Source organism: Lepus europaeus, chromosome 1, assembly GCF_033115175.1.
Source record: "Lepus europaeus isolate LE1 chromosome 1, mLepTim1.pri, whole genome shotgun sequence".
Taxonomy (NCBI): Eukaryota; Metazoa; Chordata; class Mammalia; order Lagomorpha; family Leporidae; genus Lepus; species Lepus europaeus.
Window position 1 is genome coordinate 120,428,825 of NC_084827.1, and position 20,876 is coordinate 120,449,700.

The following is a 20,876-nucleotide window of genomic DNA, read 5'->3' on the forward strand; positions in this document are numbered from 1 at the left end:
AGCTACCAGCTTTCATAAGTGTCAGTAATGCCAGTTTTATGTTCTCATGTAATATCATCCATTTACAGCTTAAAAATGAGTGAGTCTTCTTTAAAATGTAGGACCAAACACTCTTTAGATCCTGATACTGGAGCCCCATAACTGTAGGTTTAATTCCAGCAATTCTCACTCTCAACAAAGCTTATGTCAAATTCATCCAGGAGGATCCTAAGTCTGTATATATCTGAAATTGGTTCACCTTATATAAATAAAAAAATTAAAATTAAAAATAGATTGCAGTAAAGGAGATACTAAAGCAAGGATAAAGTGTTTAAAAGTTTGGCAATGATTGAGACCTCACTGTTTGCTTATTATTTGCTCTGACATAGTTATAATTAATTTCCTAATGTACTTTTTATTGGCTTCCTCTTTCTAAAAGCAGATATTGCTTAACAACACAAATTGTTCTTAGGCAGAAAACTTAGGAATATTTTGATTTTTTGATACTTGGAAATACCTTATTTGGTTTTCTAGCAAATGTCCTTGCTTTCCCTGGTTTTCTGTATGCACTAAGTTTGTTCTCATCACTGAGGATTCAGGCATATTTTTTTATTTATGTTGTCACCGTGCAGCCCTCAGTGTGCAGTCTTTTCTCTTTCTGCGTAACAAGCCAGAGGAAAGCACAACCAGATTCCTCTCTACTAAACTTTTCATACGTTAGTGTCGCTCATTATTTTATTTTGAATGAGGACCCTAGTGAATTTAACTTTTGCTTTCTCTTTCTTTTTATCTTCTATTCCCACCACCTCATTAGCTTTAAATTAATTATTTTTTTATTAAACTTTTATTTAATGAATATAAATTTCCAAAGTATAGCTTATGGGTTACAATGGCTTCCCCCCTCCCATAACTTCCCTCCCGCCCGCAACCCTCCCCTTTCCCGCTTCCTTTCCCCTTCCATTCATGTAAAGATTCATTTTCAATTCTCTTTGTATACAGAAGATCAGTTTAGTATATATTAGGTAAAGATTTCAACAGTTTGCCCATATAGCAACATAAAGTGAAAAAACTACCATTGGATTACTAATTATAGCATTAAATAGCAATGTACAGCACATTAAAGACAGAGATCCTACATAATTTTTTTTTTCAAATTAATTAATTTTCTATGCCATTTCCATTTTAACACCAGGTTTTTTTTTTTTTTTCATTTCCAATTCTCTTTATATACAGAAGATCACTTCAGTATATAATTAGTAAAGACCTCATCAGTTTGTGCCCACACAGAAACGCAAAGTATAAAAATACTGTTTCAGTACTAGTTATAGCATCACTTGGCTTTAGACGACACATTAGGGACAGATCCCACATGGGGTGTAAGTACACAGTGACTCCTGTTGCTGATTTAACAATTTGACACTCCTGTTCATGGCGTCAGTAATCTCCCTAGGCTCTAGTCATGAGTTGCCAGGGCTATGGAAGCCTTTAGAGTTCGCTGACTTTGATCTTATTCCGATAGGGTCATAGTCAAAGTGGAAGTTCTCTCCTCCCTTCGGAGAAGGGTACCTCCTTCTTTGATGGCCGCGTTCTTTCCACTGGGATCTCACTCACAGAGATCATTCATTTAGGTCTTTTTTTTTTTTTTTTCCATGATATCTTGGCTTTCCATGCCTGCTATACTCTCATGGGTTCTTCAGCCAGATCTGAATGCCTTGAGGGTTGATTCTGAGGCCAGAGTGTTGTTTAGGACATCTGCCATCCTATGAGTCTGCTGTGTATCCCACTTCCCATGTTGGATCTTTCTCTCCCTTTTTGATTCTATCAGTTAGTATTAGCAGATACTTGTCTTGTTTGTGTGATCTCTTTGACTCTTAGACCTATCAGAGCTATCAATTGTGAGCTGAAATTGATCACTTGGACTAGTGCGATGGCATTGGTACATGCCATCTTGATGGGATTGTGTTGGAATCCCCTGGCACATTTCTAACTCCACCATTTGCGGCCAGTCCGATTGAGCATGTTCCAAATTGTTCATCTCCTCCCTCTCATTTTCCACTCTTAGATTTAACAGGGATCACTTTTCAGTTAAAATTTAAACACCTAAGAATAATTGTGTGTTAATTACTGAGTTCAACCACTAGTACTAGAACAACAACAACAACAAATAATAATAAAAAGGATAAAGTATTACATTGTACATCTAAAGTCAGGACAGGAGCTGATCAGTTCATTGTTGCTTATAGTGTCCATTTCACTTAACAGGTTTCCCCTTTGGCGCTCAGTTGTCACCGATCAGGGAAAACAAATGATATTTTTCTCTTTGGGACTGGCTTAATTCACTCAGCATGATGTTTTCCAGATTGCTCCATCTTGTTGCAAATGACTGGGTTTTGTTGTTTCTTACTGCTGTATAGTATTCTATGGAGTACATGTCCCATAATTTCTTTATCCAGTCTACTGTTGATGGGCATTTGGGTTGGTTCCAGGTCTTAGCTATTGTGAATTGAGCTGCAATAAACATTAATGTGCAGATGGCTTTTTTATTTGCCAAATTAATTTCCTTTGGGTAAATTCCAAGGAGTGGGATGGCTGGGTTGTATGGTAGGGTTATGTTCAGGTTTCTGAGGAATCTCCAGACAGACTTCCATAGTGGCTTAACCAGTTTGCATTCCCACCAACAGTGGGTTAGTGTCCCTTTTCCCCCACATCCTCTCCAGCATCTGTTGTTGGTAGATTTCTGAATGTGAGCCATTCTCACCGGGGTGAGATGGAATCTCATTGTGGTTTTGATTTGCATTTCTCTGATTGCTAGTGATCTTGAACATTTTTTCATGTGTCTGTTGGCCATTTGGATTTCCTCTTTCGAAAAATGTCTATTGAGGTCCTTGGCCCATCTCTTCAGTGGGTTGTTTGTTTTGTTGTTGTGGATTTTCTTGATTTCTTTGTAGATTCTGGTTATCAATCCTTTATCTGTATTATAGTTTGCGAATAATTATTTTTAATGAAGTAGTCCCAGCCATTCAGAACATTTTAAGGGGTTAGCCAATTTTCCTCTTTGCCTTCCAGTCCCACTCCACGATTCTTAAATAAATACCTTTGAACACATATGACCCAGTTAGAATATAATAGCCACATACTGGACAATCTTACCTGGGTTGTTTTATCCATGTTGGCTAATAATACACTTTAACTTTTTTAAGAGCTGAGCAGAATAAACATTACCTGTCAGCATTTATGACTGGGATTTTGACATTTATCCTGCTTAGCTGTTTTCCTCCGTGACTTGCCATGGCAGTTTTCTGACTTGTTTCCCTTTTGTTTTAGAACTCTATGTCCAGCCTCATACCCAGACAAGAGTTGTCTTCTGTCTCTTATTTTTCATTTTTGTCTGCTTGACCTAAGTTTTGTCTTTGTTCATGAACATTCCATTTATACAAACAGTTCCCTTCATTTCGTTATACCTTATCCTCATTTACTCCAGAGCTGCTCCTATCAAGTCATTCCTATCCCTTTTGGATGATGCTAATTTGCATATCTCCACATATAATAGTGGAGGAAAATTCTGATTTAGCCTGTATATTCTAGCCTGAAATTGCCTTACAGTATTTTTATAAAATGAGGAGACCTCACAGTATATTGTTTACTTACCACCAAATCCAACAAAACTTCAGGAAAAGAAAGAATTTAATTATAAGATGTTAATTGAGGCCATAACAGATTTGATTCTTCCTTTAGCAAACTAAAGTGTGTTAACATTTAATTTGTTTTATAATCGAAAAAGCATAATTAAAAACTATACTTACTAAAGGTATTGGGAAGCTATTATTGTTTATTGACTTTTCAAGTAAGAAGAATGTTCACTCACCAAAGTACTTGAACAGAATTATATGTTATATGGGATTAATTCTAACTAGATAATCAAATACAATTTCTGTAAAATTATTTTCAAATTGTAAGGGTGGTATATGTCTACAGTGATAAAACCTTACCTGTTGCTCTTGCACTTGTCTGTGCATTGCTTTATAAACTTTAATATTTCTGTGATGGCATGTTTTCTCTCATTTAAATAATAAACTCCATAAAGTAAACATCATATCTAATACCCAAAATATTATATGCTCAAATATTTTAGAAACTTTTTTGGTATTTGGGAGTTCCTAGTCAGTTATCACACTTCTTTAATTATGACTAGCATGATATGAATAACAGTTTAATACAGGTTAAATATCCTTTATCCAAAATGCTTGAGACCCAGAAGTATTTTGTTTTATTTGGATTTTGGAATATTTGTGTCTATGCAATGAGATGTCTTGGGGACAGGACCTAAATCTAAGTATGACCTTCATTTGTTTCATATATACCTTATACATATAGCCTGAAGATAACTTTATACAGTGTTTTAAGCCTTCATTTTGACTGCAACCCATCATGAGAGATCAGGTGTGGAATTATAAGGATGTTATGCTTATGGGAATTATTTCATTTTATTGAACTTGTTTCTCATGGTTAATTCTTGCACTGCTCTTTTGAGAATGTGGAGAGAAGTAGTTGAGTTCAAATGAGTCAGTTTTATTTGGTGGAATAAAGTTTGAAATTAATGAATAAACTGAAGTATTAAAAGTTCTTTCACATTTTTCTTATGCAAACTTATCTCTTGACAGCTGTTTGATATACATAAAATTGAGGTTAAGATAAAAATGAGTTGCAGAGTAATACATATTAAAGTGTTAAGCAGTTATCTTGAGGTACTGTGTCAGTTTGGTTAGTTTAGATATTTCTTAGTTCATTTAGCATGTGTTGATTTTGTTCTTCAATTACAGTGGGCTGGCTACCGGAGAAGATAATGGACAGAGAGGTTATTTACTCACCTATGTCATTGCGTACATTCGAGTAAGTTATATCCTATTTGCCTGGCCATTTAGTTTATGCTGTGAATAACACTTTTTTTTTTTTTTTTACTTTGAGTGAATGAAGTTGTCTTTATTTTGTTAAAGTCTAAGCTCTTCTAATTTAGCATATCATTTTCACATGCACTCTGGATTAGCTAGGAATCTACAGAAGTCCATTTAAACCTTCAGTATATGCTTTTGAGGAACTTAAAATAATTTAATATGTCTTTCTCATCTTAAAAAAAAATGGAGCCATTCTCTGAAAGTTGAGAATAATGCCATTCCTATCATTACTTGGTTAGATCAAGCTATTTTTTAAGCAACATTTTGTATTTGATTTATAATGTTTCCAAGATATATAAATCTTTAACCATGTCTTTAAAAAGTGATATTTGACTTGATTACAAGTAGCTGTTGGTTCACCGGTGATGATTACTGTATAGAATTTGAAAAGTAATCCACCCACACTTGTGCCAAAATTTCCTAACTGTAGATTTTCTACTTAAGAGAAACTTTGTGAGTCATAATAATCTCACATCTTGTAGACTTACTTATATGAAGCTGTTCTTTTGAAATTTTATTTCTTTATTTAGTTTTTTTTCTTTTTTTGGTACTTTGGCTATAACAAACTCAGGATTCTGAATTGTGTTCTGTGTTTGCTGGAGTTATTATTATTATTTTTTTAAGATTTATTTATTAGAGGCAGAGTTACAGAGAAAGGGAAAGACAGAGAGCGATCTTCCATTCACTGGTTCACTCCCCAAATGGTCACCAGGGCTAGAGCTGGCTGATCCAAAGCCAGGAGCTTCCTCCAGGTCTCCCTCATAGGTGCAGGGGCCCAAGTACTTGGGCCATCCTCAACTGCCTTCCCAGGCCATTAGAAGAGAACTGGATTGGAAGATGAGCAGCCAGGACACGAACTGGTGGCTGTATAGGATGCTGGCACCACAGAAGTATTTTCGTCTTGTACACTGTAGAGTATTTTCCTAGCAAAGGTACTTTAAGATGTTCTATCTCTCCTGTCACTTCAAAGAAAAACACTATACTTTCTAAATTCATTCTTTTTTTTGACAGGCAGAGTTAGACAGTGAGAGGAGAGACAGAGAGAAAGGTCTTCCTTCTGTTGGTTCACCCCCCAAATGACCGCTACAGCTGGCACGCTGCGCCAATCCAAAGCCAGGAGCCAGGTGCTTTTCCTGGTTTCCCATGCGGGTGCAGGGCCCAAGCACTTGGGCCATTCTCCACTGCACTCCAGGGCCACAGAAGAGAGCTGGACTGGAAGAGGAGCAACCCGGACAGAATCCGGTGCCCCAACCGGGACTAGAACCCAGGGTGCTGGCACCACAGGTGGAGGATTAGCCTAGTGAGCCGTGGCACTGGCCTAAATTTATTCTTAAAGAAAAGTTAATTTTAAGAAAGGAAAATATCTTCTTCCGAACTCTCCTTTTAAACCCCCACTCATCTACCCTTTTGCTTTTGATGAACAATTTTTGATATTTGCTGATTTACTAATTAGGCCATTAAAGCAGTTCTACTAGTATTTTTTGCAAGCACATAGTCTTTTGCTGCATAGAGGGTCCATTCACTGGAAAAATATTTGAGTTCTTATCCTGTGTCAGGCGTTGTGCTAACAATATTACTGATCTTTGTACATCCTTGTAGTATCTTGATTTTTGTGTGTGTGTGTCTTAACAGGACTTGGGTTTGGAATACTATGTATTAGGAGAATCTTTTGAGACTTCTGCTCCTTGGGACAGGTAAAATATTGTAAAATGCTTGATATTCACATATTCCATCTTAGAGTTGCTGAATTAAGGTATTTCTGTGTTTGGATGTGTAAACTTTAAAAATTTTAAGAAAAAACATTGAAGCAAAGTAGCTGCTTTTGCTTAAAATCTTCATCATTCATCAGAATGCCTTGCTTTCAAGCTGCTTTGTGTGTGTGTGGAGTGGGGAGGGGTTGTTCCAGGTAAATTTGAGACCCAAAGAACAAAGGTATTGTTGAACTTTATACTTTGAAGAATTTTTTTTTAAGATTTATTTTTATTTATTTGCAAGACAGAGTTCCTCAGTGAGGTAGTGACAGAGAGAGCGGTCTTCCATCCGCTGGTTCACTCCCCAGATGGCCACAGTGGCCAGAGCTGACCTGATCCGAAGCCCAGAGCCAGAAGCTTCTTCCAGGTCTCCCATGTGGGTGCAGGGACCCAAGGACTTGGGCCATCTTCTACTGCTTTCCGAGCCATAGCAGAGAGCTGGACCAGAAGAGGAGCAGCCGGGACTCAAACCAGCGTCCATATGGGATGCCAGTGCCTCAGGCCAGGGCTTTAACTCACTGCGCCACAGCGCCAGCCCCATGGAAGAATCTTCTTGACTACTAAGTTACTATGTGGCTTTACTTAATTTTAATTAAAATTATTAAGTGATTAATATGCATAAATATTCTCTAAAACATTCTCAGAAATTATAACGCTGGTTGACCTTTTGTAATTTAAGCAGTCTGAGAGAAATCTAATTTTTTTTAAGATTTTATTTATTTATTTGAGAGGCAGAGTTACACACTATGAGAGAGAGACAGAGAGAAAAGTCTTCCATCCCCTGGTTCACTCCCCAAATGGCCACAATGGCCAGAGCTATGCCAATCTGAAGCCAGGATCCAGGAGCTTCTCCCACATGGGTGCGGGGGTGCAAACACTTAGGCTATCTTGTGCTTTCCCAGGCCAGAGAGCTGGACGGGAAGAGGAGAGGCCAGGACTAGAACTGGTGCCCACTGGCGCTACAGGTAGAGGATTAACCTACTGCACCACAGCACTGGTGCCAAGATGTATTTTTAACTTTAAGCAAAACTTTAAACAAAATTCTACTACTAGAATATATTATAAAAATGGCCCAAATAAGATATACGGAAATATATTTTAGAAGGGTTTCTTTCATGGAAATACATATGTACACACACATATATTTTAGGGCATTAACAATAAAAGCTGATGAGGAAATCTAGTGGTTTTATTTAAAATGAACTTGTGAGTTGTTAACCCATTCAGTAATTGAAAAATTTTTAAGAAGGAGCTGGCATGCTTGAGATATCCACATTCTGTATATCAGAGTTTCCCAGGTTTGAGTCCTGGCTCCACTTCCAATTCCAGCCACCTAATGGGAGACACAGATTGAGTTGAGATAGAGCTCGTCTATCTACTAGACCATTCTCCAAATGCCCACAACAGCCAGGGTAGGGCCAGGCTGAAGTCAGGAGCCTGGAACCTTAGCTGGGCTTCCCCAATGGACGCCAGGGACTCAAATACATAAGCCATCACCTGCAGCCTTTCAGGATACACATTAGCAGGAAGCAGGAGTCAGAAGCAGAGCTGGGATTTGAACCCAGACACTCCATTATAGGATATGAGTGTCCTAAACAGCACCTTAGCTGTTGCATCAAACTCCCACCGGGAGCAGCTACAAGTTAAAAACTTTGTTATCTGTTTAACAACTTAATTCATCTTTCTGACTTTTTTTTTTTAAACTTTTATTTAGTAAATATAAATTTCCAAAGTATAGTTTATGGATTACAATGACTTTTTCCCCCCCCATAACTTCCCTCCCACCTGCATGCACCCCTCCCATCTCTCACTCCCTCTCCCATTCCATTCACATCGAGATTGATTTTCAATTATCTTTATATACAGAATATCGATTTAGTATATATTAAGATTTCATCAGTTTGCACCCACACAGAACATAAAGTGTAAAATATTGTTGGAGTACTAGTTATAGCATTAATTCACATTGAACAACACATTAAGGACAGAGATCCTACATGAGGAGTAAATACACAGTGACTCCTGTTGTTGACTTAACAATTTGACACTCTTATTTATGGCATCAGTAATCTCCCTAGGCTCTTGTCATGAGTTGCCAAGGCTATGGAAGCCTTTTGAGTTCGCTGACTCTGATCTTAGTTAGACAAGGTCATATTCAAAGTGGAAGTTCTCTCCTCCCTTCAGAAAAAGGTACCTCCTTCTTTGATGGCCCCATTCTTTCCACTGGGATCTCACTCGCAGAGATCTTTCATTTAGGTCTTCTTCTTTTTCTTTCTTTTCCATTGTGTCTTGGCTTTCCATGCCTAAAATACTCTCATGGGCTCTTCAGCCAGATCTGAATGCCTTAAGGGCTGATTCTGAGGCCAGAGTGCTGTTTAGGACATCTGCCATTCTATGAGTCTGCTGTGTATCCCGCTTCCCATGTTGGATTGTTCTCTTCCTTTTTATTCTATCAGTTAGTATTAGCAGACACTTGTCTTGTTTGTGTGATCCCTTTGACTCTTAGAACTATCAGTGTGATCAATTGTGAACTGAAATTGATCACTTGGACTAGTGAGATGGCATTGGTACATGCCACATTGATGGGATTGTGTTGGAATCCCCTGGCACATTTCTAACTCCACCATTTGGGGCAAGACCGATTGAGCATGTCCCAAATTGTACATCTCTTCCCTCTCTTATTCCCACTCTTATATTTAACAGGGATCACTTTTCAGTTAAATTTAAACACCTAAGAATAATTGTGTGTTAATTACAGAGTTCAACTAATAGTATTAACTAGAACAAAAAAAATACTAAAAGGGATAAAGTATTACATTGTACATCAACAGTCAGACTTTTAAGCTAGAGAGACTGGTCATCTTTAACACTAGCCTATAGGATGAGGGTCCTCTGACTTCACATGTTTCTAGATCATTGCCTTTTCAGGCACAAGTCACTTTTAAAGTATTTGTTTTGTAAATTGGGTTTTCAAAATAAAGGTATATTAAATATCAATAAGCAGTGCTTTGTTAAATATTTTTAAAATATGCATCTTTACCATTCCAAAATAAGGTACACATAACAATGGTAAGTTACATTTAGCTGCAGTTCTTATAAATTAAAACAGAATTTAGGAGCATTATTTTGTGTTAGAATTTATAAACTTTTCAGATACTACATCCATAAAAACACCTGTTAATAAAATATTTAAGCCCTTTTCTTATTTGTTTTAATCATATATTCTTTATTATTGGATATATAGATAACTTCAATGTCTTTTATATGGTTTAGTCTATTTAAATGTTACTGTTTTTATTAAGTTGATTTTTATACCAGATCAGTTTATAACTAGAAACACTCCTGCCTTTTGAGTTTCTTAGTTTATCTTTTCAATTCTCATGTTGCTAAATGGACCGAGGTTTAAAACACAGAGCTTTAAACACCACTCTGGCCTCAGAATCAGCCCTTAAGGCATTCAGATCTGGCTGAAAAGCCCATGAGAGCATTTCAGGCATGGAAAACCAAGACATTGTGGCAAAAAATGACCTAAATGAAATCTCTGTGAGTGAGATGCCAGTGGAAAGAAGGGGCCGTCAAAGAAGGAGGTACCTTTCTCTGAAGGGAGGAGAGAACTTCCACTTTGATTGTGGCCTTGTCTAAATAATGTCGGAGTTTGTGGACTCAAAAGGCTTCCATAGCCTCGGCAGCTCATGACAAGAGCCTCAGGTGATCATTGACGCCATGAACAGGAGTGTCAATTGTTAAATCAACAACAGGAGTCACTGTGCATTTGCTCCCCATGTAGGACCTCTGTCCTTAATGAGTTGTACTATGAGAATTAACGGTAAAACTAGTCTTCAAACAGTACTTCATACTTTGTGTGTCTATGTGGGTGAAAAATGTTGAAATCTTTACTTAGTATAGAGTTGATCTTCTGTATATAAAGATAATCAAAAATGAATGTTAATGAAGAATGGGATCAGAGAGAGTGTAGGAGGAGGGAAGGTTTAGGGGTGGGAGGGTGGGTAGTGGGGGAAGAACTGCTATAATCCAAAAGTTGTAATTATGAAATTTATACTTATTAAATAAAAGCTTTCTATAAAAAAATAGGGCTTATCAGTATATGGCCAGGAAATAAAATGGTTTATATATACCTTCAGAGTTTTACTTTTCCAGATGAAACAAAATAGGTGGTTATAACCATGTGTTACAGTGCAGTTTAAAAAAAAATCAATTTAAAAACAGATCAATATTGTCAAATAGTATCAATCCTTCTTCTTTAGGATTAGCACTACCCTCACGTTTTCAGATTTACTATCAGTGTAGCACAGTATGCAGGTGCTTTACACAAGCACTTTAGTCTCTGTCAGGTTGACTTTTGGCCTACAGATAGGCTACTAACATTTACTGTATACCATCATCATGATTATTAATCAGTTATTTTTAAATTAAGAGAGACTTGGTAGAAATGGATAAAGATTGGTAGTCACATAACCCAAACATGAGCTTTCATCAACATGTTCTTTTATAGCTTTTTTTTTTTTTCTAAAAAAATTTCTAAAAAAATTTCTAAAAAAAGGTCTTGTAACTAAATCTACTTTGATATTGGGCTTTAAAAAAAAAAAGATTTTGTTATTTGAAAGGCAGAGTTACAGAGAGAGAAGGAGAGACAGTGATCTTCCATCTGCTGGTTCACTCTCCAAATGGCTGCAACAGCTGGATCTGGGCCACACATAAACAAGGAGCCAGAAGCTTCTGGGTCTCCCACATGGATGTAGGGCACCAAGCACCTGGACCATGTTTTGCTGCTTTCCCAGGCACATTAGCAAGGAGCTGGATGGGAAGTGGAGCAGCCAGACCAGCACCCATACGGGATGTCAGTGCTGCAGATGGTGGCTTTCTTCTTTAAAGTTATGAGTGGAGGGCTTCATTCACATGATCAAGGCTCTTGGTGGTTCTTGAAACAATGACTATAAAAGATTTAGTTGAGAACTTCAGACTTGAAGGATGCCAGCAATTTACTAAAATGTGTAGTTTTCATTTGAAAACTTAATATTGTTTTATGTCTTCTAGGGTTATAGATCTCTGCAGAAATGTCAAAGAAAGAATAATAAGGGAATGCAAAGAGAGGGGTGTTCAATTTGCTCCTCTTTCCACATGCAGGTAAGTGTTTTCCTTATTGTTCTTATACTCCTTATCCTGAAAAACTGGTTTTTTTTTTTTTCACTCGATAGGGAAATATGATTTGCCAGCTGAGGAAGAGCTTCAGTCTGTTCCACTTGGCAAGCTTTCCTAACCGCACTTACCACTGTTAAGATTGTGTTGCTAGGATTTAATAGCAGTTTTGAGGGCTTCAGTAGAACTCCCTTCCATGAGTGAGTCTTCTACCCTGTCTTGGCAGCATGACAGTAAGAAGCCTAGTGTCTGAGCTCCTGGAAAAAAAGGACTCCTTCATTTACTAGAACTATAAAGTACAAATTTAGTCATGTAACCGTAAGTGGTGTCCATAGTCAACACAGGTCTTTTCTCATTAGAGAAAAAAATACTTAAACAGTTTTTGTGTTGATTACATGAATGAGAGTAGAATAAAAGAGCAAAAGATTTAAGTGTCAATTACCTTGGTGCTTTCCAATAATAGCTTTCTTCAGTAAATGGAAATATTCTATGCAGTGTCCAATACAGTAGACACAAGCCACATTGACTCTTGAGTGATTGAAATGTGAACTAACTTTTAGATTTTATTATTAAATTTTTTAATAAGTTTAAAATGTCAAGTGTGGTTGATATCCTCTGTATTGAATAGTGGTGGCTAACTGATAATCTTGTCCTCTTTGTTAAGTAACAGGAGCCCAAAAGGAGGTTTTCTTTCTTTCTTTTTTTTTTTTTTTTTTTAAGATTTATGTATTTATTTACTTGAAAGACAGAGAGAGATAGGTCTTCCATCTGCTGGTTCACTTCCCAAATGGCTGCAACAGCTGGGCTGATCTAAAGAAAGGAACCTGGAGCTTCTTCTGGGTCTCCCATGTGGGTGCAGGGGCCCAAGTCCTGGGCCATCTTCCACTGCTTTCCCAGATGCATTAGCAGGGAACTAGAGTGGAAATGGAGCAGCTGGCACTCGAACAGGCGCCCTTCCGGAATGCCAACACTTCAGGTGATGGCTTTACCTTCACCACGCACCTGCCCTTGTATTCAGTCTTTTGATATTTTATGTGTAATACCAGGAGATGTTATGTGTAAATACCAGGAGATTGAATGTGTCAAGGGTGAGTTGAACATTTGGCTTCTTAAAAAGTTACAGAATTAATTGGAATGGAGAATAAATGGAAATCAGAACAAATTATAGAAAAGCACAACTTAATATATAAAAATATATAAAATATATAAAAATAAAGTATTTTTAGAAGTATATCTATTAGGGGCCGATGCTGTGGCGCAGCGGGTTAACACCTTGGCCTAAAGTATCGGCATCCCATATGGGCGCTGGTTCTAGTCCAGCTGCTTCACTTCTGATCCAGCTCTCTGCTATGGTCTGGGATAGCAGTAGAAGATGACCCAGGTCCTTGGGCCCCTGCACCCATGTGGGAGACCTGGGAGAAGCTCCTGGCTCCTGGCTTCAGATCAGCGCAGCTCCAGCCGTTGTGGACATCTGGGGAGTGAACCAGCGGATGGTAGATCTCTCTCTATCTCTACCTCTCTCTGTAACTCTGTCTTTCAAATAAATAAATTAAATAAATCTAAAAAAAAAAGTATATCTATTAAGTGTATCTAAAGTTGAATTTCTGAAACAAAGTATACTTAAGCACAACAACATTTCCTATATGTAAGATGGTTTGCAGACTTACAATGGTTTGACCTAGAATTTTTTACTTTATAATGGTGTGAACATGTATTCATACAGGCATTCTGTTTTTCAGTATAGTATTCAATACATTGAGATATTCAGTACTTTATTTTTGAAAAAAGGCTTTATGTTGGATGATTTTGCCTAGCTATAGGCTAATATAAGTGTTCTTAGACTTGACTAAACTATGAAATTCAGTTAGGTTAGTGATAGTCAGTGCCTTTATAACATTTTCAACTTAAAATATTTTCACATTACAGTAGATTTATTGGGATGTAATCCCATTGTAAGTTCAAGAGCATCTGTTTTTCTGTTCATGATGCTTGTTCTTCTGATTTACCTGGAATTAGTTAATCTCATCTGATCCATTTTCTGAAGAAATTAGATGAGAAGGAACTGCTAGTCAGTCTGACACAAGGAAAGGACTCTTAAAAAGTACTAAAAAGTATAACTACATAATGTTTTTAGAAATTAAAGAATAATGTAGTGACTTTGTGAACCACACCATCACTTGTCTGGATAATTTAAGTGTCTTAAATGATAGAGCTAGTCCATATTAAAAGGTATTAGAGCTCAGTCACTTCTAAAGTAGACCCAAATTGAGGTTTCTACAAGGTGTTTTTAATTATTTTCATTTTGTTTTTGTCCATGTTACTGATTGATCAGGCCCATCATTTTTATAACTAAATTTAGTATTCTGCCTGTCTACTGAAAACTAAACTTTGTGATATATAGATCCTGGATTTATTGGATAGTGACAATGCTCTATTAATATTTAGTTACATTTTCTATTGATATTAATGATTCTCTTATGAATTGTATATGTTTACTAATTGTTACAAAATAATTTATCCTTGAAATTTCATTTGAATGTGGTTAATTCTAATGATAGTGTCCTCATAATTAAAATGGTTCTCCAATTTTTCTTAAACTTTGTAAATCTGGTACTTAAAATGTAAACATTTAAGGGATCTTTTTTATGAGTGTGAATTAACACTAGCAGAAAAACACAGCTGGCAAATTGACAGCAGTATTGTTAAACAGTTCATTTCTTCTGTTCTGAGGCACCTAACATTTGGCCTAAAAGGCCATTAAAATTTTAGATTAGATGCTATTTGTATTGTGTAATAAAAAGAGTGTTTCCTCTATATTTGCTCCTTCTGTTAAATTAAATTCTTTGTGGGAACCTTTGTGAATGCATTTGGGGATTTGACTGTGATTACCTTAGTTCTGTTTTCACTGCTTTCCTAATTGCATTTTGAAAACCCAGATATGTGAGTGTATACATATGATCCATTCCAGGGCTACACAATATGTTTAGTTATATATTAGTATATCATACATATGCACACATATAATATGATTTAATAATCTAGCATTCTTGATGGATACCCATATACCTTATGTACACATATGGGTTTACAGACGCTGTTTTAACCCATTAAATCCCAAGTTTTCAATTCTGCAAATATTTCAATCACATAATATTATTTAAGTTACCATAGGTGGTATGTTAGTTAAGGTCATGCCTTTGCATTTGATATGATCAATTTGTTTTCCAAATCTTTTTAATTTTTCAAAAGATGTATTTGTTTTATTTGAAAGGCAGAGTGACAGAGAGAGAAAAGACAGAGAGCTCTTCCATTTACTAGTTCACTTCCCACTGCGACTAGGCCTGGCCAAAACCAGGAGCCAGGAACTCCATCCAGGTCTCCTTTGTTGGTGACAGGAATCCAGCTGTTTGGACCATCATCTGCTCTCTCCCAGGTCCATTACGTGGAAGCTGAACTGGAAGTATGCAGTTATCAGGACTGCATCTGGCACTCTGATGTGAGATACAGACATCCCAGGCAACAACTTAATCAATTGTGCCACACATCTACCTCCCCCCCCCCTTTTTTTTTTCTTTTTTGACAGGCAGAGTGGACAATGAGAGAGATAGAGAGAAAGGTCTTCCTTTGCCATTGGTTCACTCTCCGTTGGCCGCTGCGGCCAGCGCACCATGCTGATCCGATGGCAGGAGCCAGGTGCTTCTCCTGGTCTCCCATGGGGTGCAGGGCCCAAGCACTTGGGCCATCCTCCACTGCACTCCTGGGCCACAGCAGAGAGCTGGCCTGGAAAAGGGGCAACCAGGACAGAATCTGGCACCCCAACCGGGACTAGAACCCGGTGTGCCGGCGCCGCAGGCAGAGGATTAGCCTATTGAGCTGTGGCGCCGACCACATCTACCCCTTAATATTAATGTGAACTTAGGGAAGATGATGTATTTCATCCAATCACATCATATTTCATATTTGCACATTTCTCATGTGAGTTTTAGATTCTTATTCTGTTAATTTTGAGGCAGCTTAGAAAGCTTGAGACAGTTCACCAAGTTTTATCTTGTCTGTTTAGAGTCTTTTTAATGGTCAGAAAGAAAAATCTTTCCTGAGGATAATGAGGTGTTGTTTATTTCCAACTGATTGGGAAAACATGAACATTGGTTTTAAATTTTTAATGAGGGGCAATGGTGATGGCAATGATCCTGATTTATAAAAATTTGCAAAATTCACACCAATAGTTCCAGATACCTTTAACCCATCTTTCCCAGGTGTTTGTGTCTCATGCAATTATATATGATTATAGTGTATATAACAATACTGTTAGCTAATCTACAAATCTTTTTTTTTATGGTTTGTCCCACTGATGTCTTTTTTTTCTGGTTCAGGATCAAGTCCAGGACTATATAAAATGTTTACTTATTATGTTTATAACATATCCCTCAATTTTAGTTGACTGGTATTTCCTTATGATTGAATTCAAGTTTTATTTGTTTTTAAAAATGTTCATTTTATTTGAAAGGCAGAGACAGAAATCTTCCATCTGCTGATTCACTTCCTAAATGCCTGCTGCAGCCAGGAGCCTGGAGCTCAATCCAGGTCTTCTACAAGTGTGGCAGAAACCCACATACTTGAGACTTCACCTCCTGCCTCCCAGGGTATGCATTAATAGGAAGCAGGAATTGGAAGTAGAGCTGAGAGTCAACCCAGGCACCCTGATATGAATGTAGGCAACCCAAGCAGCCTCTTCATGGCTGTGCTAAACACCTGCCCCTATTGTTGACTTTCATCTCCCCGTGATTCCTGATGTTAGAATTGTCATTATTTTTAGGTCATCCTTCAATTTTTCCCTCCATGTATTTTCTCATGTTTCTTCTGCTCCTGAATGTCTGGCTTTTATACTCTCCTCTATTATTTCTTGGTTGATTTACCCTAAACCTTGATAATATGGAATTTTTCTTATCTAAAACAATAGCTTACATTTTCTGTAAATCTCCATTAAGGTATACCTTTTCTGGGTACCTTTCCCAATTGACTTACCCAGGTTTTCGTAATATTTGTTTAAATCCTTCATTGTGATTTAATTACCTTAATATTTTCCATCTGTAGAGTCGAGTCTAGATTGGATTTTTTTTAAGGTTTTACAGTTTATTAATTTTCTTGTTAACGGTCACTCAGTCACTATAGATAAAGTCAGAGCAGAGTTTTTTATTCTTTGTTTTTGCCAACACCAGCCTAGATCTTTGCAGTCCCCCTTTTGTTTTCATTTTGTTTTCATTTTGTTCTTGCATTCCTTTTGCTATTTTCTTGGCCTTTTTCTTCTCATGCAGGCCATGTTTTACAAGGGAATATTTGGGATCATTTTTCTTTGTGTAATCCTAGGGATTATAAATCCTTCCATAGCCAGTTCTTTTGCCACCAGCAAAACAAGATCTGAATTCAAACAGAAATGACCTGAGCTCTGGTATGGACCTGTACAGTTTGGCTGGTCTTTCCCAAATTTCTGTCTTGGGCATTATTGCCTTCCCAGGGTGGAGAACATCAGTGATCGTTTGTTTCTGAAGCAGACATTTGGTCATTGACTTGTGAATCTGGATAGCCACTTATGCCATTCATGGTGGTAGCCAAGAAGAAGAGGACCACTTTCCTCTTGACTCGTTTTTAATGGCATAAAATTGTTGATATTTTCTGTCTTTGTGTTCTCTTTATCAGAGCATCTAGTCCATCATCAGATAGCTTAGTAAACTGAACCCTGAATTATCAGCATCCTTCATTGCTGTTTGTCATTCTTTATCCTGAAGCTGTATTATGTTTTAACCATAGAAGAGCGTCTTCTAGTGCATTTAAGCAATCTGTAGAGGAAAAAAAAAAGCCATTGGTATTTATTTCATTGTCATTTACTTTTTAAATTATAGCCATGGCTGAACAATCTTTTTTATGACCTCTAGTTTAGTGACTTACTTGTTTTTCCTACCCAGAATCTTTAAGTCTCCTGAGCCAAGAGAATCCAGACAAATAATTAGTTTATAGTGTCAGAGCACTTATTGTAGTCTGAAGAGTTACAACCTGCCCACATTTTACCAGTGTGGATTTTTAAGATAATTAAAATTGATTTTCATCAGTGTTGGCATATCCATATGTGTATTCAATGTGTTTTATGTTTCTGTTTTCAGCAGCGATGGGGTCAAGGAATGGAATATATAACCAGTTTCAATGAGGTCATTGAAAATGGCATTTCATCATAAAATGCTGGTGAAATGTGTAAAAGTTTTTGTTTTATTTCTCGATAGAAGTTTTAGTAATGTGGAACATGCAGACAAGAGAAAAGACTGAATGTGTACTTGTAAATAGTGACTAAAGTGGCACTTAAATGAATGGTCTGTTTGTTTCTGACTGCATCTTTAATTCACCTGTTTCATCAACATCTCTAAAGAGAGCCAAGCTACTCATTCCTTCCATGACGTAGGAGGCTGGGTAGAGAACGAGATTATAGTTTCAGCTAATCATTCAGATGATTTTGCCTTCAAGTTTCTAGACATGAAATCTGTTTCTCTTAACTTAAAGTCCTTGTGGGAATTTTTTTTCTGTTTTCTAGGGTGACTCAAACATACGATGCAGGTGCATGTATCTACTTCTATTTTGCCTTTAACTACAGAGGAATTAGTGACCCACTGTCCGTGTTTGAACAAACTGAGGTAATTCTGCATACATGCATATTGCTTTTATATTCTTTTCTTAATGTTAATAAATTTTACTATTTATGAATTTTAGTTTGATTATATTTATCTCATTTGATTTGCTACTATGTAGAAATGTCAGGTGTATTTGATGCACTGGCTTATGTGCTGAATTGTGAGTCTAAAATTAATATTCTGTGTACCTGTAGTCTGTGATTCTTTGGTTGTTTCTTATAGCACATAGTAACTGATTGCGTTAAGTGACAGTAGAAATGCCTGTGGTATAGGGATCCCTAACATCACTTTGGCAGCCTGCCCATCTCTAGGCCATAGCTGTAAGTTTAGGTCAGCAACCTTTTTGTTCTGGGTTGTTGAGATGTCATCAGTGTATGTTCATTTGCTAGTAGTTTATGTTACATTTCTGAAATGTCCTTAAGCAGCTAATTTTTATAAAGCCTTCTGTTGACGGCCAATATTTCTCCTTACAAGTGTACCTAGAGTTGAAGACACAGACTAGACTATGGAGGAACTTGTAGGAAGATGAGATGTCTTAAAAACTCAGATATCCTGGTGTTTTAACTCCATTGAGTACCTGCCAAAGATAGCACTACAAGGTACTTTAAATGGCACCACACACTTTTAGATCTAAGCCACAAAATGACTTGGTTGGCTCACCCCACCCCACTTCTTTTTTTTTTTTTTTACAATTTTTTTGAAATATAATTGAAAGACATTGTGCACTGTAGTTTTTAAAGTGTACAATTTAAAATATACAATTTGAGGTGGGAGTTTATGACACTTGTGCTACACATAGAATACCTGGGTTTGATGCCTGCCTCTGACTCCAGTTCCATCTTCTTGCTGATACAGCCCCTAGAAGGCAGCAATGATGGCTTGAGTAATTGGGTTCCTGCAACCCATGCGGGAGACCGGAATTGAGTTCCAGCTCCTGGTTTCAGCCCAGGCTGGTCCTAGCCATTGTGGGATTCTGGAAAGTTAGCCAACAAATGGGAACTCCTTCCCCTCTTCTTCCTCACCTACACCCTCAGCCTCACCATTAGTATCTCTCCTCAAATAGATAAGTCAAATAATAAAGTGTGCAAATTGAATTTTGACATAATATAGTCTCCTGTGAGACCATCCCCTCAATCAAAATGATGACCATATCTGTCACTCCCAAAAGTTTGAGTACTTTTTCATCACTCAGCCTTTCAGTGCTCTGATGTTGCTCTCTGGCTATCCAGAACTCCTTCTCCTGCAGTACTACAGTGTGACATTGTTCCTTCTTTCCCAGTCCAAACTGCCATTCTCTTAAATGCTGCTGATCACAGATGGTAACTGCTTTATTTGAAGTAATTTGTTGAAATGTAAGTTCTTAGAGCAAGGGCTAGCATATTTATAATTCATTTGAAAAGAACCTAAATCTTAAGTAATGAGAGTTCTTTAAGGTTTTTTTTTTTTTTTTTTTTTTTTTTTTTTTTTTTTTAAGATTTATTTATTCATTTGAAAGGCAGAGTGAGAGAGAGAGGAAGGTCTTTCATCCTTTGGTTCACTCCCCAGATAACTGCACCAGCCAGAGCTGTGCCAATCCGAAGCCAGGAGCCAGGAGCAGCTTCCTGGTCTCCCATGAGGGTGCAGAGGTCCAAGGACTTGGGCCATCCTCCACTGCTTTCCCAGGTTATAGCAGAGAGCTGGATCAGAAGTGGAACAGATGGGGCTCGAACTTGTGCTCATATGGGGTGCTGGTACTGCAGGTGGGAGCTTTACCCGCTGCACCACAGCACTGCCCCCATTCTCTAAGTTTTTTAGCTATGATTAACATATAATACTTTATATGTTTATCTTTATAGGGTACAGTGCAATGCTTCAGTGTGTGTACACAAAATATTCCATGCCGTGCAGCCAGCCTGTCATTCTCCAGCGTTTGGAGCCTATCAGCTTCTTCCCTCTAGCTCTTTTTGTGGTATATAACACATTATTGAGAACTATAGTCACTCCCAGTAAGGGTTCTTAGAGATTACTTTACAATGAAATGTGGTCCATCTATCCAGCCTGGGCCCTCTTCTACCTCAGCCCAACTCCTGATAGTTCTATGCCTCTGAATAATTCTGAGAAGTTCAAGATGCTGTAGGTATTTCCCTCATGGCTATTACACCATCCTGAGTCATTCAGAATTGAAGATCATTCTGGTTTCTGTTACCTTTTTTCACTCTATACTTCAGTCATTCTATATTTTGTTGTGTTTCTCTTTGTAACTTGTGTGCTTTATAAGGAGCTTAGTCAGGGCTTGACATATTAGGATGGTTAAAACATGGAAAGACAACAGGATATTTTCCTATACTTCAGTATCCATAGGACTGCTAGGTAATTTGTCT

General features: G+C 37.4%; 1 protein-coding gene across 1 annotated transcript in view; it reads left to right on the forward strand.

The window, feature by feature from the left end:
• AGPS (alkylglycerone phosphate synthase) overlaps window positions 1-20,876 on the forward strand; it is a 139,446-nt gene that overhangs the window by 98,813 nt on the left and 19,757 nt on the right. Inside the window, exons 15-18 of the mRNA XM_062188360.1 lie at window positions 4,800-4,869; window positions 6,564-6,625; window positions 11,738-11,827; window positions 18,420-18,519. Of these exons, the coding sequence (XP_062044344.1) occupies window positions 4,800-4,869; window positions 6,564-6,625; window positions 11,738-11,827; window positions 18,420-18,519 (322 nt within the window). The remainder of the gene's footprint in view (window positions 1-4,799; window positions 4,870-6,563; window positions 6,626-11,737; window positions 11,828-18,419; window positions 18,520-20,876) is intronic.